Source organism: Electrona antarctica (assembly GCF_951216825.1).
Source record: "Electrona antarctica genome assembly, chromosome: 7".
In the NCBI taxonomy this organism is placed as follows: domain Eukaryota; kingdom Metazoa; phylum Chordata; class Actinopteri; order Myctophiformes; family Myctophidae; genus Electrona; species Electrona antarctica.
The window spans coordinates 11,328,592-11,354,253 of NC_136812.1; the positions used below are offsets into that span (position 1 = coordinate 11,328,592).

At 43.2% G+C, this 25,662-nt stretch overlaps 2 protein-coding genes across 6 annotated transcripts; one reads left to right on the plus strand and one right to left on the minus strand.

The window, feature by feature from the left end:
• Positions 1-23,939, minus strand: LOC306926650 (uncharacterized protein). 5 transcript variants are annotated; one of them, XM_079506028.1, is made up of 7 exons: positions 23,601-23,939; positions 21,587-21,679; positions 20,725-20,789; positions 20,232-20,298; positions 19,235-19,360; positions 1,851-2,060; positions 1-1,362 (listed from the first exon to the last, which is right to left on the minus strand). In XM_079506028.1, the coding sequence occupies exons 1-7, from the start codon at positions 23,806-23,808 to the stop codon at positions 698-700; spliced, it is 1,434 nt and encodes a 477-aa protein (XP_079362154.1). In that variant the 5' UTR covers positions 23,809-23,939; the 3' UTR covers positions 1-697. The 5 variants fall into 5 exon arrangements, with proteins under 5 accessions (XP_079362154.1, XP_079362153.1, XP_079362150.1 ...); XM_079506027.1 differs by lacking the exon at positions 1,851-2,060 and adding an exon at positions 8,146-8,355 and having other exon boundaries at positions 6-1,362; XM_079506024.1 differs by lacking the exons at positions 1-1,362; positions 1,851-2,060 and adding exons at positions 5,006-7,239; positions 8,146-8,355.
• LOC306927246 (S-phase kinase-associated protein 1-like) lies at positions 17,822-18,341 on the plus strand (the record flags this gene model as incomplete). The annotated part of the gene is made up of 1 exon (XM_079506956.1): positions 17,822-18,341. The coding sequence occupies exon 1, from the start codon at positions 17,832-17,834 to the stop codon at positions 18,339-18,341; it is 510 nt and encodes a 169-aa protein (XP_079363082.1). The 5' UTR covers positions 17,822-17,831.
• Positions 23,940-25,662: the final 1,723 nt, after the last annotated feature.

Below are 25,662 nucleotides of genomic sequence, written 5' to 3' on the forward strand. Positions count from 1 at the left end.
ATCTGTCCACAGGATTTCCAAATGCACCGTGGCCCACCCATCTGAACGTAACACTAGTGTGTAAGGCCCACCCAACTGAACTTAACGCTACAGTGTGTAAGGCCCACCCATCTGAGTGTGTGCATGTGTGACTTGAGATTTTCCAAGTGGGCCCTGACCCAGAAAATGTTGAGAACCCCCCAGAGTCAGGGTGATGATATTGTTCATGTTGGCTCACTGGAAACACTCAAAGTGTGCTCCAGGGACCCTCACGGTTCATTGAGGGGGTTCCAAGTAATTAAGATTGGCCTTTGAGGGATTTTTGATAGAAAAATCACACCCGTGTGAAGTGAGGGGTCTAACTCATGTTCATTAGGTGATGTAATGGTGATGTGAAACAAACGGTGCCAACACAAACATTAAACGCCATTAACAATAAAGAGACAATATGACGTAATGAGGCACATTATGACGTACATTTTCCCTTCATTGTCAATGGCGTTTACAAAACAAACATTGAATTAAAGACAGACATTAAACCTGTATCAAAAATACACAAATGGATGTGTTACCCTCTTTGGCATGATCTATTGTTAGGTATGTCCATATTATGACCACAGATATGCTCTACAAATGTAACCACTTGAACCCCAGCATGCCTATTCTGAGGTGAACATCTGCCAAAAATAGCAGATCTACCAGCTCAAAACGCGACACGTTAAGCTTGTGGATCTTCTATGTTTGGTGAAGAGAAGAGTTCTTTTCCACAACATTTCTTTATGTGGGTTGTCATATTACCTTTAAGGCTAAAGCGTTGGCTACAAAATGCACAACTATAGGGTTTTTCCCCAGTATGGGTCCTTTCGTGTAATCTAGCGTTACCCTTTTGACGAAAGCACTTGTCACAAAATCTACAGCCAAAGGGTTTTTCCCCTGTGTGAATCATCACATGCATCTTCATACATGCATTTGAAGAACATTTCTTGCCACAGTATGTACAATAAAAGCCTCTATGAGCCTTTACCCCTTTGTCAGTCCTCGTGGGCGGAGTTTGTTCTTCCAACAGCTCGTCGGACGACGATCTTTCGCTTTTAATTTTTCTTTGTGACTTTCGCCCCGGCAGAGCTTCCCACGTCTGCTCAAAGTCATTGCCGTCTTCGGTGTATCTTTCTCTTTTAATTTTTCTTTGTGACTTTCGTACCGGCTGAGCTTGGCACGTCTGCTCCCAGTCGCCGCGGTCGTCGCTGTCTCCGGTGTCAGAGTGGTACGACAGAGGGGCGCAGAGGAGCTGCTCCTCACCGGGTGGTCGTGACGTTCCACAGTCCAGGCTGGAGTTACTCTCCTCCTGCGGTTCCTCTTTACACGTGGGAAGGTGCGGCGCGTCTAGTGGGCAAAAAGGGGAGAAAAAAACATGAAATGTTTGAACCTTTTACGTTTTCCCCATGCAGCGTTTACGCCGTGCTTTGCACCTGTGGTATAGTTGAAGGGAACTAATACTGCACTGTGAGAATCCATAGCAATGTTATTGCAATGTAATACTTAACCCATTAAAAGCGGGTATTTTAGAAATTTTTTATTGAAAAAATTGTATATATATATATATATATATTAGAGAGAGAGAGAGAGAGAGAGAGAGAGAGTGAGTGAGTGTCGCTTTGTGCCACGCTGCAAGCTTGTATATCTGCTATTTTTATTTCTACAAAACTATTCCATATCCGTGGTCCAGGTCCGTGGCGTACAAAAAGGTTTGAGAACTACTGATTTAGAAGGCATTGTCAAATCGGCCTCAAGTTTTAATGGGTTAAGTGGTTCGCAGGTTAATTCAACTCTCAGAGTTAAATTACGTTTAGGTCAGTTAACTTTGCTCTTACTTTGCGAAATCGGGTAGATTGGGTGGCTGCCCGGGCGGCGCACATATCCTGGGGCGTTGGTCCTAGCGCAGCTGTCCAGGTTGTTGGATCCTGGGGGCCGCCCTCGGGGCCGTCCTCGGGGCACCTTTCGGGGCCGGCCTCGGGACTGGCCTCTGCCTCTCTTCACCACCGGTCCATTTGTTTCCTGTCTCTCTGTCTCCGTGTAAGCACCTGAATAAAGTATGAAAATATAAAGATAAATCCTAAAAAACAATGAAAATGCCAAAGATTCATCAAAACAACTTTATCTTCCCAGAGCTCATCTGAAATTTGAGTCCCCAACTAATTTTCCCATGCCAACTTAATTGCTGATGTAGTGGGCCCCTGTTAGACTGATCATGTTATTTAAGAAGTGTAACTGACTTGATTGTGAGTTTGTGACAATTACCGGGGCATAAGTGTGATCAATAGTGCAGCAAAAGTATATGACTATATGTGCTTAATAACAGACTGATGTGCTAGCATAAGCCATTCCGAGAGCAGGCAGGAGCTCAACCTATAGAAGAAGCTACATAGAACACATTGTGGCACTTAGGCTTATAATTGGACATTGTGTCAGAAAGAAGCTGAAACGGTATGTTGCCTTTTTGACTTTTCCAAAGCCTACGACAGGGTGCCAAGAGGAAAACTGTTCAAAGTATTAAAGAGCCTGGGGTGTGGAGTTACTATGATCTTGTCCCTGATGTCAATGTACAGTATGTGTACAGTACAGTGTGACAGCAAGTATCCTGGGCTCCACCACAATACCAGCATCCACCGGACTGAGTGAGGCAAGGATCCCCTACATCCTGCTTCCTGTTTGTAATGTTTGTCAACATGCTCATCAGAAAGATGGAACAGTGTGGAGAAGATGGTTTCCTAATGCTAATGGATGACACTGTTATCCTGGCAACGTCAAGGGAAGGCTGCCTGAAAAACCGAAATATCTGGAGGAATATTGTGATGAATATGGCATGCTTGTTAATGAAAGTAAAACCAAGTTTATGGCTATATTGGAATCTGATAAAGACAGACAACCTATTCAGCTGGCTTCCCTTACAGTGAGGCATTGTGAATCTTGGAGCCATCTTCACTGCTGAAGATGGAAATGCCCGAAACTCACTTGCCCTACATGTAAAGCACCTAAACAAACTGATTATCTTCCTGTCCACCAACTATGATGCTCCATTCTGTGTAAAACATAAGGTTTTTGAGGATCAGCTCAGAAACTCTCTACATGTCTGGAGTGAAATCCATACTTGGGGTGAGGTTTACTACACCTAACTTAACCTGCCTGTTGGAAGCAGGACTGCCTTCGGTGCAAGCTTTGGTGAGAGAAAAGCAAGCCAGGTTCTTCACCAACATACAGCAGTGAAATGGCATGCTTGATGACCCCTTGTGGTATGTTCTTCAATTGCTAAAGAAGGAGAACCAAGTCATGTTGGTATCTGAGATAATGGAAAAACAAGATCATATTGAGTGACCGAAGGGACATAATACTATAAATGCGCCATGTCTCTGTGTGTGCGTGTGTGTGCGGTTGTAATGCACGTAACTCGAGAACCGTTTGCCCCCTGCACCGACACACGCGTTCCACACCCCCGCAGGGAGTGCGGTGCCCGACCTCGAGTCGGTGGCATACACCGTTGTCCAGAAACACCACAAAAGGCTCTGCCAGTGGGCCTAATGAGGCCAACTCCTCTCACCTGTGCAATTTCCAGACACTGCCTCAGCCAATTGATTGCCATGGCAACCCCACACCTGCCAATTGATTACTTAACCAGTCCACTTTTCACAGTCAGTTTGCACTCTCTAAGGCCCCATTTACACTGGCAGACAAATCTAGCCTGAATCAGATCTGTGCCACATCAAGATTGAAATCTGATTGGCACATGACTCATTTAAACAAATCAGATTCCAATCTGGATGCGGCTCAGATCTGATTCAGGCTGGATTTGGCTGCCAGTGTAAATGGGGCCTTACACTCACACAGGCAGACAGAGATCAGAGATTTTTATGTGGGACACAGACAGGCAGTTTTTACTCAAATCTTTGCTTCTGGGGGGTCCCTGAAACAACATATTTTCAGATGGGGGTCCTTGACATGGAAAAGGTTGAGCACCACTGACATAGAACCATAGGTTTTTCAGAAAACTGTTAGGATTTAGAAACCTTTTCTTTTTTAGAATCAGCCTCAGAAGAGATGAAGGTCTCTCAAAAGTGGGAGAAAAAGGTTTGATCATTTCAAATGAGATTTCAAAAGATATTGTTTATTAAACACCCCATTAAAACCGGGTCATTTAAACATTGAACCACTTTGACCAATTTTAATATATAAATACATAGCAAATATACGCTCATAGCACATACCCTTATTGTAGATCTGCTATTTTTGAAAAATCCTGAAAATTTGTGCAAAATCATTGAATACAATATATATTTAAGTGAACATTTTGAACTCAAATCTTTATTTCTGGGAGTCGCTGGAATACAAATACATATGATTTTGGGGGTCCTTGACATGATCAAGTTTGAGCACCTCTGATATAGAAACATATGTCTTTAAGAAACCCGTTAGAAGACATTTGTAGAATCAGCCTCAAGTCTTAATTTTGTATTACTGTAGGAGCCATGAATTGGTTTATCGTTAGGTTTTATATTTGGTCAATGAAATAATGGGCCGTCACTGGTGTTGATTGATTGACGGGCATAGGGGCGGACGTCAAAACATCACCTGTTCAGTGTTCACCTGCTTGGCGAAATATGAAATGTGTGCCTTATCGCAGTCCGTGACTCCAAATGGTGGCGACGATGCCGGAACATTCATGTTGAAGGGAGAGAAGATCAATCAGATTCAAAGATTATATATTTGAGAAATGTGATCAGCTTTAGACGACGACAAAATCAATTTATTTTCTAAGCATTTGTTTTCATTAGTGTTTTAGGTCTTAGGTTTTAGGCTTAAAGGTACCTGAAACAGTGTTATTACACACAGAAATAGCTCCAATGTGATTAGCTGAATTAAGTTTAAGAACTTAAGAACATACTATCAATATAACCATCAAGGCCTGGGAAATTAGCCCAAATATATTAAACCTAATATTTTCACAAACCATGAGAAGATGCCTTCTGTTTTGATATAATCTTTATTGACAAAAAAAACACACATTAACAAAACATCTGTCCACAGAGGATTTCCAAATGCACCGTGGCCCACCCAGCTGAACTTAACACTAGTGTGTAAGGCCCACTCATCTGAACGTAACACTACATTACATTACAGTGTGTAAGGCCCACTCATCTGAACGTAACACTACATTACATTACAGTGTGTAAGACCCACTCATCTGAACGTAACACTACATTACATTACAGTGTGTAAGGCCCACCCATCTGAACGTAACACTACATTACAGTGTAAGGCCCACCCATCTGAACGTAACACTACATTACATTACAGTGTGTAAGGCCCACTCTGAACGTAACACTGCATTACATTACAGTGTGTAAGGCCCACCCATCTGAACGTAACACTACATTACAGTGTGTAAGGCCCACCCATCTGAACGTAACACTACATTACAGTGTGTAAGGCCCACCCATCTGAACGTAACACTACATTACATTACAGTGTGTAAGGCCCACCCATCTGAACGTAAAACTACATTACATTACAGTGTGTAAGGCCCACTCATCTGAACGTAACACTACATTACATTACAGTGTGTAAGGTCCACTCATCTGAACGTAACACTACATTACATTACAGTGTGTATGGCCCACCCATCTGAACGTAACACTACATTACAGTGTGTAAGGCCCACCCATCTGAACGTAACACTACATTACAGTGTCTAAGGCCCACCCATCTGAACGTAACACTACATTACATTACAGTGTGTAAGGCCCACTCATCTGAACGTAACACTACATTACATTAGTGTGTAAGGCCCACCCATCTGAACGTAACACTACATTACATTACAGTGTGTAAGGCCCACCCATCTGAACGTAACAGTACATTTCATTACAGTGTGTAAGTGACGAGATCTTTCAAGGGTTAGACAAACCTCTCCACTAATAGTTTTCCTATAAAAAAATAAAAAAATAAATGTCACACACATATTTTTACAGTGTATATGGCAGACCTTGTTGACAGATTTGGAAGAGATTTCCAAAAATGAACCAGTATTTAATGTGTAAAATCCATGATATTTACATTGGAATGAATGAGCCCGGCTGGAAAGTGTCCAAGTGGGAGTGTCTAAGTGGTAGAGGGCGGGGCTTTGCTAAAGGTGAGATGAAGGCTCTGTTCCATTCTGGTCGAACAGAGTCAGGGTGCTGATATTGTTCATGTTGGCTCACTGGAAACACTGCTACACCAGTGGTTCTCAAAGTCGATATAAAAATACACAAATAGATGCTTTCCCCTTTGGCATCAATGTCCATAATTGACCACAGGTATGTTCAAATGTAACCACTTGAACCCCAGCATGCCTATTCTGGGAACATCTGCCAAAAATAGCAGATCTACAAGCTCAAAACACGTCACGTTAAGCTTGTGGATCTTCTATCTTTGGTGAAGAGAAGAGGTCTTTTCCACAATATTTCTTTGTGTGGATTTTCAAATTACCTTTCTGGGTAAAGCGTTTGCCACAATATGCACAACTATAGGGTTTTTCCCCGGTATGAGTCCTTTCGTGTCCTTTCGCGTTACCCTTTAGACGAAAGCGCTTGTCACAAAATCTACAGCCATAAGGTTTTTCCCCTGTGTGAATCATCACGTGGGTCTTCAGACCTGCATTTGAAGCACATTTCTTGCCACAGAATGTACAATAAAGAGCCTTTTCCCCTTTATTGGTCCTCGTGGGCAGAGTTTGTCCTTCCGATTTCAGATGTGTCGATGATTTCAGGTCGTGGGACAGCTCGTCGATCACGGACAGCGGCCTTTCTCTTTTAAATTTTCTTCGTGACTTTCGCCCCGGCAGAGCTTCCCACGTCTGCTCCAAGTCATTGCCGTCTTCGGTGTATCTTTCCCTTTTAACTTTTCTTTGTGACTTTCGTACCGGCTGAGCTTGGCACGTCTGCTCCCAGTCGTCGCAGTCGTCGCTGTCGTCGGTGTCAGAGTGGTACGACAGAGGGCAGAGCAGCTGCTCCTCACCGGGTGGTCGTGACGTTCCACAGTCCAGGCTGGAGTCACTCTCCTCCTGCGGTTCCTCTTTACACGCGGGAAGGTGCAGCGAGTCAATGTTATTCCAATGTAATACTTCCTGTCTCTCTGTCACTGGCCGTGGCCGTCCTCTGTAGACATTTCGGGGCCGGCCTCTGCCTCTCTTCACCACCGGTCTGTTTGTTTCCTGTCTCTCTGTCACTGGGCGGGAAAAAAGGGGAGAAAAAAAAACATGATACATGAAAACATGAAAGAGAGAGAGAAAGAGAGAGAGAGGGGTGCAGTACTTAGTTCAGACTAGTCATTGATCCGACAACCTACCTCAAACCCTAACCATAACCGCAAGCACAGGAGCAGCGCATGTCAAATGCTCCGTCTGAATTACGTGCGGATCCCGAAAGAGAGCAACATCATTTTTTCAGTAACTTGCCACACTAATTGAAAGCCCTGCGCCTGTTCATCCATTGACCTTAGTCCGCCTTCTCTTCTACCAAACCACTCCATTTGCACACATCCGTGCAACTGTCATAATTACTGTACAGTTTGCATTTGCATGAAATACCATGTTATTGCGCAACATTTCACGGTGATGCACATTACAGATTACACATCACATTTTAGGCCACACCCAGTTCCACTGGGTGTTCCACTGGGTGGGCACGCACGCACGCACGCACGCACGCACGCACGCACGCACACACACACACACCAGCAGGGTACGGTACAGTATGTTACAGTACAGTCTGGTACAGTATGGCACAGTACCTGGATGGCATGGCCTGGCGCTGTCTCTAGAATCTAGGTCTCTAGAATTTAGGATTTAGGACAGTGGTTCTCAAAAATAGCAGATGTACAAGCTCAGAGTACGTCGCTTCATGCCACGCTGCAAGCTTATATATCTGCTTTTTATTTTACATTTTTGAAAGATCTTGAAAGTGTATAATAATTATTGAGGGTCCAGAAATACATATCTTGGGGGTCTTTGGTACAAAAAGGTACTGATTTAGAAGGAATTTGTCGAACTCAGTCTTAATGGGTTAAGTGGTTTGCAGGTTAATTCAACTCTCAGAGTTAAATTACGTTTAGGTCAGTTAACTTTGCTCTTACCTTGGGAAATCGGGTAGATTGGGTGGCTGCCCGGGCGGCGCACATATCCTGGGGCGTTGGTCCTAGCGCAGCTGTCCAGGTTGTTGGATCCTAGGGGCCGCCCTCGGGGCCGTCCTCGGTAAACCTTTCGGGGCCGGCCTCGGGACCGGCCTTTGCCACTCTTCACCACCGGTCCATTTGATTCCTGTCTCTCTGTCTCTGTGTAAGCGCCTGAAAAAAGTATGAAAATGCCAAAGATTAAAAAACAATGAAAATTCCAATGATTTATCTTAATAAACAACAACTTTGCGCTTATCCGATCATAACATACAAGCACCGGGTAGATCTCAACAACGTAGCAACGGAACTAGAGTTGTTTTTCTGATACCAGTACCGGAAAAATCTGCCGATCTACTGCCTACCATAGACATAGAAATGTAGACGCCTCCTTCGGCTCTGGGACGTCTGTACCTCGAGAGGAGGCAAGCTTAAGTGACACATGCGGAAGTTTGCCATGCATCCGCGCGAGTCACAGAACGTGACGTTCGGTAGGCCAATCAGAGGAAATGTAAACGTTTGTTTTCTCATGACAATAAAGCTCCTTTGGATTGAATTGATAAATCCTGGAAAAGACTTGCTGATTGGCCAGTAGTCACTCGAGTGGCAGCGACACAGCGTGCCTCTTCCGCACTTACACTTGACCTCTCCCTTACATTGCGATACAGGTCGCTAGAATGAACTGCAGCGGCCAATGATTATAAGCCTGTGGCACTGTTGAGGTGTTATGGAAGCCCAGATTTGCTTTGATAGCAGCTTTAAACTCAATTGTTTTGTTGAATTTAGTGTCTCACACCTTCCTCTTGACAATACAACCTAGATTCTCTGTGGAGTTCAGGTCAGGCCAGTTGGCTGGTCAGTTAAGCACAGTAATACCATGGTCAGTACACCAACCCCCACACACACACACACACACACACACACACACACACACACACACACACACACACACACACACACACACACACACACACACACACACACACACACACACACACACACACACACACACACACACACACACACACACACACACACACACACACACACACACACACACACACACACACACACACACACACACACACACACACACACACACACAGGGCTGTTCACCAACCTGCCTACCCATGTGACATCATAGGTATGCAGGTTTAGTCATTTCTTTTTTTTGTCAAATACGTTTTTATATAAATTATGATATAATTGGTACAGTATACATTTTTTCTTTTATGAAAAACAAAAAAGGAAAAGAAAAAAACAGACAAAAAGAAAACCCTCAATCCCTCCCTCCCATCATCACGTGGGTCTTCAGACCTGAATTTAAAGCAAATGTATTGCCACAGAATGTACAATAAAGAGCCTTTACCCCTTTATCAGTCCTCGTGGCCGGAGTTTGTTCTTCCGATTTCAGATGTTTCGATGATTTCATGTCGTGGGACAGCTCGTCGATCACGGGCGACAATCTTTCTCTTTTAATTTTTCTTCGTGACTTTCGCCCCGGCAGAGCTCCCCACGTCTGCTCCAAGTCATTGCCGTCTTCGGTGTATCTTTCTCTTTTAATTTTTCTGCGTGACTTTGACATGATAAAGTTTGAGCACCACTGATATAGAAACATACGTTTTTTAAGAAAACTGTTAGAAGACATTTGTAGAATCAGCCTCAAGTCTTAATTTTGTATTACTGTAGGAGCCATTAATTGGTTAATCGTTAGGTTTTATATTTGGTCAATGAAATAAATGGGCTGTCACTGGTGTTGATTGATTGACGGGCATAGGGGCGGACCTCAAAACATCACCTGTTCACCTGCTTGGCACACAGTGAGAGAGGGGGTGTGTGGGACGACATCATTTTTATTGACCGCTTTATTTGATTTACTTTGAACGCTGTGGTTACTTTACCTTACATTTGAGCACCGTATGAGTTATTTGTTTCTTTAATAAACCCCTAAAACGCATTGTTTGGACCCAGTGAATTCCTTTTGTTTGCAGAGTTCATCATGAGTTCATGAGGCTCATCTCATCACCTCTCAGCGACTTACGTAGTTTAGTTATGCCTCTTTTACACGGCGACCATCTCCAGATAAAACGGCAAAGTCCCGTTGCGTTCTCATTTTTGTTTGAGCCAACGTGAGCCATGATGTCATACGTTTTGCGGATTCACCGTTTTGCCTGTTTATATGGAGACCATAGGAAACGGCGTTCTCAAAGATTTCCACTCTGGGAGGTGGTTTCACTTTGTTGCGTTTTCACCTCCTGAAAACACCGTTCTCGTCTAAACGGACACCAGCAAACGATACTTTATTTTGCCGTTTTCTATAACACCATTCTCGTGTAAAGACCACCTTAGTCTCAGTCGCTTACAATTCCTGTTGCAGTTGTGGGAAATAAAATCTAAGGGTTCTTAAGATAATCCTTCAGACCGTTGTTCTGCATAGCAGAAATGTCACCATCCTAGCTTACAGTAACTAGCCTAGTATCAACCCATTTTCATAAATGAAACAAAATCAGTAGCATATGTTAATCTTTTAGGTTTATGTTAAGTTAACCATTAAAGAAAACACAAGCTTCAACAGTGGGGGGAAAAATCATTTATTCTGGTATAGAGTATCCTCATCCATTTGTTCTTGTTCATACAATCACTGTACATTAGGCCAACATAACAATCATACATGATCACTGTACATTAGGCCGACATACCAATCCTACATGATCACTGTACATTAGGCCAACATAACAATCATACATGATCACTGTACATTAGGCCAACATAACAATCATACATGATCACTGTACATTAGGCCAACATAACAATCATACATGATCACTGTACATTAGGCCAACATAACAATCATACATGATCACTGTACATTAGGCCGACATAACAATCCTACATGATCACTGTACATTAGGCCAACATAATGGTGAATGATCACCGTACATTAGGCTAACATAATGGTGAATGATCACCGTACATTAGGCTAACATAATGGTGAATGATCACCGTACATTAGGCTAACATAATGGTGAATGATCACCGTACATTAGGCTAACATAATGGTAAATTATCACCGTACATTAGGCTAACATAATGGTGAATGATCACCGTACATTAGGCTAACATAATGTTGAATGATCACCGTACATTAGGCTAACATAATGGTAAATGATCACCGTACATTAGGCTAACATAAGAATGGTACATGAAGAACAGACAAATACATAATTACTATTTTATTACTATAGTATTATTTGCATACTCTTAAGTCTAAAATGTAGTTACTGTGGTCTGCCTTTGGATGGAAGTATAGCCTGGCAAAAAAAAGGAGGGGCTAGCGGCCCTCAAAAAAAAAATATTTTTAAAATCCTCAAAAACGGCTAATGGACTATTTCTGGCCCATCCCAATGTAAGTGTTGTTCTACCTTTCAAGCCGGGAACACCTGTGTGTTGTTATGGTTGCCGTCAGGCAGAAACCTTTTATCTCTATACTTTATAGTTTTTTGTTTTGTTTTCGTGAATTAATGTTCTACTTGATCGTACTACAGCATCGCACAAAAGCATCAAAAGTAGCGTTTCCAACTTGTAAATCTGCTACTTTTGAATTTGAATCCTGATTATATATAAATATATATAGACTTGGGTGAAGAATTAGAAGGGTGGGTCTTACTGTATGCTTTTGTGGAAGCACATAATGTTATATCACGAGTTGCCCATGTACATCTTAGTCTGTGTACTTGAACTTGAGATAGTGTACTTGATATGTATTGTGTACTGCCTGTACTGTAGCATACTTTATGGATAGGCTACGAGAGACATCTCAGCACCAGCAAGGTCAGCCTTGCTGCATTAGTCATTATCATGTCACGTTTCTATGTCTCATATCTTGTTGTCACTTCATTATGATCAAGCACTATATATGTTCCTGTTTGTGTAATAAACTTTGTGAACCTTTAGCGTGATACTGTCTCGTGTCGCGTTATTGTTCTCCCGGGCCCGCTGCCGCAGTCGCCGTACCAAAGGAATAATTCAACCGGATTATCACACGCCATGCTCCATACGTGAACGGCATACTCCATACGTGAACGCGCGCAATGATATCAGCGGCCCAGCGTGTTCACGTATGGCCCATAAGCAATCCCATAATGCACTGTTTCCAACCCGGAAGAAGGCCTCATGCGCTGGGTGAGCAACTCAATGCAAGTGGATGAGAGGAGAAATCTAACTCTATGGGAACAACTGAATGGCCTGAGACATGTGCGAGATTTGTGGATGGAACACCTGACTCGCCTGAGACATGTGCGAGATTTGTGGATGGAACACCTGACTCGCCTGAGACATGTGCGAGATTTGTGGAGGGAACACCTGACTCGCCTGAGACATGTGCGAGATTTGTGGAGGGAACACCTGACCCGAGGAGACCGTGGTTACTCCTGCAGTCAACCCTTGCAGATGGACGCTAGATCGCTGCATCCGCGTCCGCTGCCCGTGCCAGTCGAAGAACGTCAGCTGGTCGACATCAAACAGCGTCAGGTTACTGCCACTAGGCATGACCGCGCCGGTGCGCCGGAGATGATTCCGGATCTTCTTGTAGTCCCTGAGCACCGGCACCCACTTCAGCATGTAGCAGCCGCTGCCGTCGTGGTTGTTGTACTTCTTCTGAATCGTGTGGATGTCGCAGAGCTTGCCGAGGACGGACGCCACCAGGCGGCCACAGTCCGGCCACAGGGCTCCCGGCCTGTTGCATGCCAGGGGCGAGAAGGACACCCGGACCTGGTCGTAGGGCCGGAGGTTCAGCCACAGTTCCGTGACGGCGCAGGTCTGCTTGTAGTTGAGCGAGGGGCCCGTCTGGGTCCTCAGCCCCACCAGGCACTCTGCCAGCCTGTCCACGCACTCCATGCCCGGCACCGGGCTCATATCCACGCCATCCGCGTCGACCACATCCACATAGTCCACGTCCACATCGTCCACATCCACGTCGTCCACATCGTCCACATCCACGTCATCCGCGTCGTCCACATCCTCGTCATCCTCGTCGTCCACATCCTCGTCGTCCACATCCTCGTCATCCACGTCCACATCCTCGTCATCCGCGTCCTCCACATCCTGGGGAAATATACACGATATGACACGATGCCACACAACCCCCCCCCCCCCCCCTCATGTAAGTCATTATTCAAGAATATATGTATTTTTATTTCTTATACATCATCAAAACGATGCGTCAAAATTCGAACTTAATCAATTATTCTGATTAACCACTCAACCCTATATTATACTTTGCCGGTGGCGTCCAAAAATAGCAATAAATAGCTGAGCTACAAACTGCTTCAGTATTTACAATAATCATTCATTAATCGTAATGGAGGTAAAAGTTTGAAATAACGGTGCCATAGGTAGGCTCAGGCCCCTTTTCCACCTAATATTGAACCAGTTCAGAGTGTTTCGACTGAAAATGAATTGGTACTTAGGAACCCTAAATGTTGGTTCGGAACAGGAACCAAAAAAATGGCTGCCGGTTGCGTGTAAGCACCAAGGTTCCAAGAATGTAGAACGGAACCAGTTCTAGAACCAAAGTTCTTTTGGTGGAAAAGGGGCCACAGTGGAACCTGTCACATAGTTTACTTACCATCTGTGGCTGAGGTTCCACTGGCGTCATGACGTAGATTGGCCAACCGGGTGAAGCAGTGGTAGCGTTGGAGTCAGTGTCTGGGAGGGTGCTGACAGCTGATGAGAAATTCAATGTTTTTTTCTTTTTTTGTTTTTAAATCGGAAAATGTGTTTTTATGACTTTGAACACAAGGACTTCGGTCCTCTATTAGCAGTAGTTCTCTTCGTGCCAAGGACCTCCAAATTCATATATCATTGTCCGCGATGTTGCCTTCATCCAAAGCACATTCCCTTTCATTACATTCACCAATCTTCCACACAGCCATTGTGAGTGGAGTGAGTGCATCCTTCCTGAGCTGCACAGCCTAAATCTGAAGTCTGAAGTAGCGATAGTTCACTTAGTGTTCTCTATTAAAACACATTTTGTGCCCAAAACGTCTGTGGACGTCCTGGGTATTACCGCACGTGCATAGCCCAAGACGTCTGTGGACGTCTTTGAAAAAAATAAATATATATATATATTTTTATTTTATTTTTATTTATTTTTATTAAAATAAATCAGAAAAATCAAAACACTTTTTTTTTCGCCATTGAGAATGCATTTGGCGTTTAAATTAAATAACTCAGAAACTATAAAACATTTCAAAGTAAAAAGTTCCAGCATGTGTCTCCACAGTCAGCTGAATTATAAAAAATGTGAATGGATTTTCTAGGTGAAAGTGATTTTGGGCAGTTTTGCGTGGGCTCTCAATGTGTTAAGGATAAAAAGCTTCAAATATTGTAATAAGTGTCCACATTTATCCTGCTTTCAGCCAGTCATATACTACATGTCGGTAACCTGAGAAGGCTTTTCAATGGAGCGTCGCAGTCCCGCCCCCTACCAGGGCCCAGGAAATGATTCCCCGTTCATTTTCCTAATAGACTTTTCAAAAAGTATTTATTTAAAGACCTTTTAAGCCCCGTACAAAGCCAACTGGAGTTGTGATAAATCATGACAACAAACACAATTTTTTGGGCCGAACAAGGAATTATAAAGAAGAAAACACTTTTTTTGTTGTTTTTCTTCTTTGTAATTATTGTTTGGTCCAACTCCAGTTGGCTTTGTCCGTGGCGTAACCGTCTTTAAATACTTTTGGAAATGTCTATGGGAAAAATGCATTGGGAATTATTTCCTGGGCCTGGTGTCGTCGTGAAAGGGGGCGGGACTGCAGTGGGTTTCAACAAGTGGTTCGGGGACCACCAGTGGTCCTTGAGAGGGTTCCAGCTAAATGATGGGAGTTGGTAACCAAATGGACCATTATAATACTGTAGATCTTTAACTCTTGAGGGCGGAAAAAGAAACCAAATAGACCCGTAGTGGTCCACTTGGTTTCATTTAACACTCTCACTCAAGAGTGAAGTCTACACAATTAGAGAATGTAAAATAATTGTTATTTTGATCAATGTTTCAAATCTTTCAATACAGCATGGAATTGTGGACAAATAACAGACAACAAAATATTCTTTAGTCTCGGGTCTGAGAGGCTAAATCTCAACAAATGGTGGTCTGTAGCTCAAATGCCAACTAATGGAACTTGAAATGAAAATGGTTGAAACCCACTGCTATAAGGTTATATATGTGTAGCTAACTTGATAATCCTACTTTGTGAAACACATTTAGACCTCGTGCTACCTATACGTTGTTTTACCTTTAATACTGGCTGCACATCATATAGCAATATATTTAATTTTTTGAGTGGTGTAAACCACTCCAACAACTGGCTTTGTTAGTTTACGTGTCCACGTGTTTGTACGTACCAAAGAAATTAGCATGGTTGCTATGGTCACTCAGTTCACACGGGTGTGATTTCATTACGTCAGACATTACGTCAGACCACAGCTGATCAGTCTATATAAGACCTTACACCACTCAGTTCACACGGGTGTGATTTTTTGAATAAGAATTTGAAGGTTTTCAGAAAAAACCTTTAGGAGGCGTTTTTAAGAATCGGCGGCCTCAGGTCTAAATGGGTCATGCCATCAGGCGTGTGGTTCATTAGATTTGTGCAACATAAACTGTTAAAATTTACAGTGATGAAATATCACACACGCGCACACACAATTATAAATATATACAGTATCATGTGCCATAGATTTAACCATTGCCCTGCATGCCCATGTATACGACTCCATTAAAGCAGGGGTTCTCAACCCGTGGGTCGCGACCCCTCGGGGGGTCGCCAAATTATTTTAGGGGGTCCCCAAATTATTAAAAAAAAAAAAAAAAGTTTTTTTAAAAACTTTATTTTCACGATTTTTCTAAAATAGCAGACCTACAAGCTCGTAGCGCGCCACTCGGTGGCGCGCTACGAGCTTGTAGATCTGCTATTTTTCAATAGCTAAATTATAACATAATGCTTAAAACACCAAAAGGGGTTCCCGCCCAAAATGGGTTAAGGTTATTGTAGCAGTCAATTTATATTGGGGGTCGGGAGGGGGCGGGGCGGGGGTCCCGAGACATTGCCAAAGCATTTCCAAAAACGTTGAGAACCCCTGCATTAAAGGACCACTTCACCACTTTTCAACTTCTCTTCCTATAATTGGTCCTAACTAATGTTCATGATAAAATACCACAATTTTTTCCTACTCAGTCTGTGTCTCATAGGAAGGCTGTGGGCAGTTCAGAAACCCGTCCACCAGTGACATCATCGATTGTGAATCCAAGCTAATAGAAACGGCAGGCTTTCTTTTCCTGAAAAGTTGCAATACAAAAGTTGAAGCCATCGTTCTCACGATAATAAAAATCTAAATATATTTTAAAACAAATCTTGTTTAAAAAGTAATCTGCCTAATGATGATGTCACTGGTGGACGGGTGTCCGAACTGCCAAAAGCCCTCCTATGAGACACAGACTGAGTAGGAAAAAATTGTGGTGTTTTATCATGAACATTAGTGAGGACCAATTATATGAAGAGATGTTGAAAAGTGGTGAAGTGGTCCTTTAAGGCCTAAGGCCTATTACAAACTAGTCCATACTTGGAACGATGCAAGTTGGAAATGCACGCTCCACCCAGTTATTATGCATGTGTCCCTTTTATGCACATATATGGGGTTATTTGTCAGGCATGCCCACATATGGAGTGTATGCAGATGTCAGAACAGGCCAGCTCCATATATGGAGATCTACAGGTGATCAGGTGTGATCAATAGGCTAATTTGGGCCCTGTCCAGAACCTGGGCAGGGACCCTGTCCAGAACCTGGGCAGGGACCCTGTCCAGACACACACATGCCCAGCCGATCACCCAGCCAATGAAACGTACCATAGTTACATCATCAAAAATACACAATCCCTGATTGGCCGAGCGACGCCACCGACATACGCAGCCGAAAACAGTATGTGCGCACTCTGCTCGCGCAAGTAATTAATAAAGCCTAAGAATGGTCTACCCCCTTCCATGATTGCCTTATTGACCCTGCACCCACTGTCAAGTTGCGTGTAAATAGGTATGCTCTGTGTCCCTTTTATGCCTATATATGAGTTCTTTGTCAGGCATGCCCAAATATGGAGTCTATGCAGACACCAGAATGATGTCGGAACAGGCCAGCTCCATATGGACACTGGGCAGGGGCCCTGTCCAGAGCCCAGGCCAAGGCCTTTTGCAACTCGACAACGGGCACTGCACTCCCTGTGGGGTTGTGGAACGTGTGTCTTATTTGAAGTCGGTGGGGCAAACAGTTCTCGAGTTACGTGGACGTCAGACATACGTACACACATACACAGGGGATATCTAACATTTATAGTTAGATGTCCCCTGTGGCACACCCGTTATGTGATTCTCAGCCAATCACATCGCAGAATGACACCTTCCAGCCAATCACAGCGCGCAATACATGCGGACCATTCCGTCCTCAAATATAATACTCATATTTTGAGGATACAATCTCTAAAATCATTATTCATTAAGATTCCTTCTGAATCTGTGTGGTTGTTTATTGCTTGCTGGCTGCCCGTCTTGTTTCTCCTGCTATTGACTTTTGAGCATCGAGTTGAAAATTCACAAATATGCCCACAATAAAGTTACAAAGTTCGGATGGAGAGATTTTCGAGGTGGATGTTGAAATAGCCAAACAATCGGTCACCATCAAGACAATGTTAGACATTTCGGGAATGGACGATGATGATCCGGTTCCACTCTCTAATGTAAACGCTGCCATCCTCAAGAAGGTGACCCAGTGGTGCACCCATCACAAAGACGACTCCCCTCCCCACGAGGATGGTCAGAACAAGGAGGAGAAGAAGAGGACAGATGACATTCCTGTGTGGGACCAGGAGTTCCTCAAAGTGGACCAAGGCACACTGTTTGAACTCATTCTGGCTGCCAACTATTTGGACATCAAAGGCTTATTAGATGTCACCTGCAAGACGGTGGCCAACATGATCAAAGGAAAAACCATAGAGGAGATCAGGAAGACGTTTACTATAGAAAATGATTTCACAGAGGAGGAAGAAGCCCAATTACGCAAAGAGAACCAGTGGTGTGACAGTCCGACAGGCATTAGTCTGACACCCTAAACCAAACCCTAACTTCACAGGGAAGCCATCGGTGAGTTTTAACTGGCAACGCATGTCGGGAGCCACGGGTGAGTCTTAAGTTCCAACCACGCATGTGTCGGACTGTTGGTACGTCAGACCAACATACGCGCCCCAGTGTGAAGAGAAGGGGGGGGGGGGGGGGGAATCGGTGGAGGATCCTGCAACACTACACCACACTGAAGAGGACTCGTCCCAATTAACTGGTTGCACTGGCACGCTGTTCATAGTTAATATTCACATTTAGTATATTTTGAACGACCACCACCACTCAACCCTCTTTTCTGTGTACTGACAGGCTGACAGCATGGTCCATTTTATCCCGCTTGTGTGGTGCAAATAATAATAATAAAAGATGCCTTCTAAATCAGTAGTTCTTACACTTTCGAGATTTTGCAAACAAATTCTTTAAATAGCAGATGTATAAGCTGGCAGCAGGAACACGCTGAGAGCTTCTACATCTACGTGTATTTTTTTCAAACTTCAGGTCAGATCAGCACACAAAGCCACGCGTTGGAGTGGCGCTATGCATCCCATCTGAGATCCCAGAAGGGTAGGCACCCTCAAAAAAAACATGCAGTAATCCTATTCTCTAAAGTGCCTCCCCCTGGCCAGCCAGGGCTCTGATGGAGGGGAAAGGAACTGGTAGAAAACATGTTCCTTCCACGCGCTACGTCCAACCGGGGAACCTCCCCCCTGTCAGGTGAAAAGAAGCGGCTTGGACTCCCCTTCCATGGAAGAAAGCATGAGGTCAGTCCGTTGCTCTTCCCAGGTTGGCAGAGGGGGTGTAGCGCCCAGGACTATTAGATAATTGACACAGGGCAAAAAGAATGGGTTCCCAGATTGCTAATGAAGATTGGTTTATTAGTTTTTACCTGACATCCTGTCCAGTGATGTCAGTGTTGATGATGACGTGTCAGCTATCTGTGGAATGATGAGAAGCTCCTCTGGTTCCTCTTTGATCTCTGGAAGCGACGCATCCTCCTGGACTGTAAAGTCAGCTAGGGATGGACCATATGAGAGTTACAAAAAACACACCCATATGAAGTGAGGAGCGCTCTTATCATCATACATCTCATTCTGGCCAATGTTTCCGTTTACACAAACACGGAAAGCTGGGCTTAGGAGGGGCTAGCGCCCCTCAAAAATGTGATTAGCGATATTATCGCAACTTTTAATAACCACTTTGAACACCCAGCACCAACACAACGAGTAGTGCTGCCAGAATTGGCCAAAAATGATATTCGAATATTGTACACATGTATTCGAACAATTTTCGAATGATTTCGAATGTCGAATGTATATGATTTTAATATGAATATGATATGAATATTGCAGAATAATATGCTGTAAAACTTTCTCTTTCTTTATCTATATGGTCCGGTCCTGTATGGGCCGCGGTTGGGGCTGAGAAATGCACTCTCTTGAGTCTTGCGAGATCAAATGAATGATTCATAGTTATCTTAATTTTATTTTTGTTTTAGTTTACGTGGCACAGAGTCTCGTCAGAACTCACACAGCAATTTTATTGTTATTTTTTTAATTCGAATCTTAATTTAAAATATTCGATTATTCTTTTATTTTTTACATTTGAATATTCATTCGAATATGGAATATTCGTTGGCAGCACTAACAACGAGCTCATCTTGCAACGCAACGTGCTGTGAGTTTGTAGATCTGCTATTTTGGCTAAATCGATTTGTGTAGAGTGAAATAAGAGTGTACTAAAGGCGCACTTTACATGTCTGTTTTTATCAAGTATATAGAGGGTTTAAGTGGTCTTAGTGGGACTGAAGTTGCAACTCAACAAAAGCGGATTCGTCCCGAATGTCTTGGTTGGTATTGGACTCTTGGAGAAGTGGTTGTTTTTACCTGACAGAGTGTCCCTCGACGTCACATCTAGTAATCTTAACGTTGACCATCCAGTCTCCCCCTGTCCCTGTGGAGGCAAGGCAAGGCACTTTTATTTGTACTGCACATTTCAACAAGGCAATTCAAACATAACAGATAGTTGCAGTGCAAAAGAAAGATGATGTCTGATGATGTCAACAGCATGACGTCACAGGGTGGACATGCACACAAAGCCACACGTTGGAGCAGTTAACCCCGCTCAAAAAATAAGGTAACTCAATCAAAGAAAGGTCTTTAGTTGTGTTTTTGAGTGGTGTAAACCACTCCTACGACTGGCTTTGTTAGTCTGTCTGTCTGTGCTCAAAAAAATGAGCATGGTTGCTACGGTCACCCAGTTCACCCGGGTGTGATTTCATTGCGTCAGACATTACGTCAGACCACAGCTCTATATAAGACCTTACACCACTCAGTTCACACAGGTGTGATTTTTAAAGAAATAAGAGTGGCCGCAGACCTGCAGAGGAGACTGTGGTTCCTCCAGGCCCAGACTGGACCCCTCCTCGTGTTCAAGGGAATCGTCTTTACACCCAGGAGGAGGCAGTGGGAAATGTAGGAGGAAAGAAAAGGTATGGTTAGCAGGGAGCACGTCTAATGGCTATTTTGCGACTATGAAGGGTATAACCCAGAACCTTCCCATAGCATAAGCTTGATACTTTCCAGAAGTTTTGCAATGTCGTTTTATAATCATGACATCGCCTGAAGGGGAGGTACGTCATTAAAAAAATAAAACATATAAGCCCTCCTCTGACACACAGTGAGTGAGTTCTTATAATGAACACAATAGAGCAGTGGTTCTCACATGATTTCCCAAATGAATTTTAAGACATTTTAACCCATTTTGACCTGAGATCAGATTCTAAAAAAGTCTTCTACATCCTGATAGTTTTCTGAAAAAGCTATGTTTCTATGTCAGTCGTTCTTCGACTTTTAAAAAATAGCAGACCTACAAACTCGTAGCGCACCACTCGGTGGCACGCTATGAGCTTGTAGATCTGCTATTTTTCAATAGCTAAAGCATAACATAATGCTAACACCAAGACGGGTTCCCGCCCAAAATGGGTTAAAGACCATTACTGCATCAAAAGTAATCAACACAAAACTGGTCAAATTGTCAAATATAAGAAAGAGACAAGAAAATAGCCAATGTAGATCTGCTATTTTTCACAATATGTATCTGTGGAACCGAGCTAGACAAACTATTAACCCCCCAATAATTGTTGGGGGGGTCACGGCCTGACAAGATTGAGAAGAACAAGAGAACCCTCTTGTTTTATCCAGCTGGAATTGCTGGATAAAACAAGTTCTTTGCTCCTTACCTAAGGCAGGGAATCCTGGGAAATCTTCATCGTCATCCTCATTTTCAACTTCAAACGTTTTTTTGATGATCCGTTGTCGCTTTTCTGGGATGTCTGCAGGTATGAGGAAGTTCACATGTTTGCACATGAAAAACGTTAATTACACAAAAACAAGAATGTCACAAGTATCATTAACTGCAAAGCTGCCGATACTTCCTAAAATGCTGATATCGTCAGTCCATGCCATTCATTTATCACACAATATTTCAATTACATATTATCATATTTGTAATGCTTCAGTTGATGTCGCACTAATGTTTTATACTTACTGTACTATTTACATTATTATTTTACTGACTTATAGCTGCACAGTCAGTGGTTTTCAAACCTTTTAATTTCAAGGACCCTCATAACTCTGAGTGTACAAATGGAACGGAGGGTCAATTTGGTTACATTTATACAGACTCTCAGGGTTACAGACCTGTAAGGGTGCATTTTGAACCCCCTCAAAGAACCTGGACCCCATTTTGAGAACCACTGCCCTATATTTGTTTATAAATGTGTTATAGCTATTTGGAAGGTGTGGGAGTGGATGGGGCGGGACCATAAGATAAGAAAACCTGGCACCCCAGCTTAACCCATTTAGGCCCGACCTCAAAATGTAAAAAAAGAATCGGGCCGGCACCCTGGGTGCGTTCCTGTGGGTCTGGAGCTCTCCCCCCCTTTATAGACATATGACGTGATGAATATATGTACCAATGCCAGGGTATAATTGGTTATCGATGGTGACGTAACGATGACATGTTTCAGTGTCGGGTGGACCAGAGCCATAGAGTATAGACAGAGTTACACAAACTCTGTTCACTTCATGGGGCCAGTCCAATGGCGGCTGCTCTACATTGACTTCTATTGGTTTGTCCCTAATTGAAGGCTCCACATAGGGACAACCGGAAGTTTACGGAATGCATTAGACTGATTAGAGTCTATGGGCTCGCGCGAGTACATGAACCACGTGACCAGGCTGTTTTCTGCCCCTCAATGTCGCAACTCTTTTATTAGATGGCTCTGGGGTGGACTAAAGGTAATGCCCCTATGTACATGTTGTATGTAATCTGACACCACTGCCATAACAGGCATAAGTAATCATTACCATACTTCAAAATACTACTTTTTTTTCCTCCAAAAGCAAGGTACATAGTAAATAGCTAAACCTAATAATTCAATATTGCAAACGTTCTTTCAGAGAGGAAGAGATTTGAAAGTTTGTAGCGGTCTACAGTACTTGCACGCTCTGCTTGCGCACTAGTAGGCCATTTATGGCCTACTTGTGTGCAACAAGCAAGTAGGCACTTGACAGAGTGCAGTTCTAGTTGTTTCTGGTTTTACTTGTCTTCATGTTGTCCTAAGTGTTGTTTTTTTGTATCTGTATGACCACACCGTGGTGTTCACATAAAATAAAAATATAAAACAAAAATAATAAATGTGTTATAGGGATATTTCACAATGATTGTGTCATTTCATCGTCTACTCAGGCTTTTGTGAACACCCCAGACAGTTTGCTTGATTCAGTATATTTAGATATTTGATATTCCTTTTAGCTGCCCCGCTCATAACTTCAAACTACATCTTAACCATGTTAGATTCAAAACACTCGTCCTTGATTCTATGGTCCTCCTAATACGTCAGGGGCCGTGTTTTTCAATTACTTTTTTCTTTCTTTCATTTATTCATTCATTATGTATCTTTGTTCTTTTCATTTAAAAAGAAAAACTGGAGAAGTAGAGAAAAAGGGATCCCAGTCCCACAGTCTTCACTTAGAATTACTGAGCAACGTTTTGGTCGTCTGAAATCTTAGGCTAGCTCTGGCCCTCCCCATGTCTCTCCAGCTCTTTAATAGCTCCCTCTTTAATGAACACAAAAAAAGACAAACCCCCGCAATTCCATCCAACCATCAAATCGATCAGATGTCACAATAAGCAATTTCATCCAATAACCTACAATACTACTAGTTATTATTAAACTGTCACGAACTAACCTGTTCGGTGTAATTTGATTTGAGGTTTTAAAACCACATCCAGGATTCTCTGTTGCTTCTCAATCTGTTGTTTGGAGCTGAACGCTTGGTCCTCATATTCTGTTATGATTCTTTCAACCACCACAAAGATCTCCTCAGCGGCTGCACAGAGTCGCTTTGTGACGAATGACTTCAGTGTTTTTCTTGAAAACATAGTAGAAGAAGCCATTATTACATTAAAATGAAGTAGATCAAACACGCAAGTAGCGGTATGGTTAGCTCTGGGCACTGTGGGCAGTCTGGGGGCTGCGTGTGGGGGAAAAAAAACAATGTAACGTGAAAGAAAACACTTCCGGGTTGATCATGTTTGGCGCGCAGCCTTGGAACCCGTGGTTGATGCTTACTTACTGCCATCTGCTGGTGAAGATCTGTATAGAAGAGATGGCTCGGTCTGAAAGACCTCGCACGCACGCACGCGCGCGCACACACACACACACACACACACACACACGCACTCACACACGGTCTCCAGTTGCGCCTCCAATCATCACCCACATAATAAACCTCTCCATCAAACAAGGACACGTCCCTCAAGATTTCAAACTTACGAAACACACGCACACGCACACGCACACGCACACACACACACGCACGCACGCACGTACGCACGCACGCACGCACACACCCACACACACACACACACACACACACACACACACACACACCAACGCCCGTACGCACGCACACACCACACATAGGCTACGTGGACGTCTCCATTGCTCCAATCATCACCCACATAATAAACCTCTCCATCAAACAGGGACAGGTCCCTCAAGATTTCAAACTTGCGAAAGTAACCCCCTGCACATGAAAGGCAGCAAATTATACCCCGGAAACTACCGCCCTATTTCTATTCTTAGCTCCATCTCGAAAGTGATGGAACAAATCTGGCTTCAGAACATCCCATTCCACTGACACATTCCTTATTTGACCGACCACATCAAACACAAGGTGGATCCTGGCAAATACTGCAGCATGGTCATTGGTCATGCTGGGCCAAAAGGCTCCTGACACCGTAAACCACTCCATACCGATTAATAAGCTAAAAGTAATTGGTTTTGAATCCATCCATGTCTCCATGGAGAACATGTGTGAGCGGAGCAGTTGCAGAACATTGTGGAGCCAACTTCACACAGATGGTACAACATCCTCGATCCAACATTGTAGTATTGACAACCTAGCGCAGTAGCCTACCATAGGATACTCAGGATTCTCTTGAATCTATTTAATTCAGGTGTCGTTTGGTGTAAACCCAAGATACATTGTAGGGGATCTAGTTCCATCCTTAACCCTGTTATAATAGAAATTTGGTTCTTAACTGAATTTCTGGACAGAGCCACATTAGATGCACATATGTAGGCCTACCCACGTTTTCCTTACATTTTAAACATGTACCAGAGCAGTCTTTATCATATTTGCTCCTTTGATATGGTGTAGTTTGTAATTTATGTATAATCTTGAATTGAATTTCCTGGGGCTTGTAATTGCAACATATCTTTTTACTATTTAACATATTTTTTTCCATTTATGGTCAGTAATTGCAATTTGTAAGTCCCGTTCCCACGACTGCCTGCTGATGTTGGTATTAACGTTCCTTATGGAAATCAGTTTTTGATTTCCATGTTTTTTTCTTCTTCAGTCAGCAGACCTGATCCCCAATCAAATGAGCATTTGGACACTTTAACCCTATATATCAACTAAATTAGCAGATCTACAAGCTTACAATATGTTGCAATGTGACCCAGATGCCTGCAACATTTGGAAGTCAATCATCCGTAAAAAATAAAAAATCACACCCGTGTGAACTGAGTGGTGTAAGGTCTGTCTGACGTAATGAAATCATGTCTGACGTAATGAAATCACACCCGGGTGTGATTTCATTACCTGGCTTTGTTTGTGCAGAAAAAATGAGCATGGTTGCTATGTTCACCCTGTTCACCCGGGTGTGATTTCATTACGTCATTACAACAGGGTGAACATAGCAACCATGCTCATTTTTTCTGCACAAAAAAGCCAGTTGTAG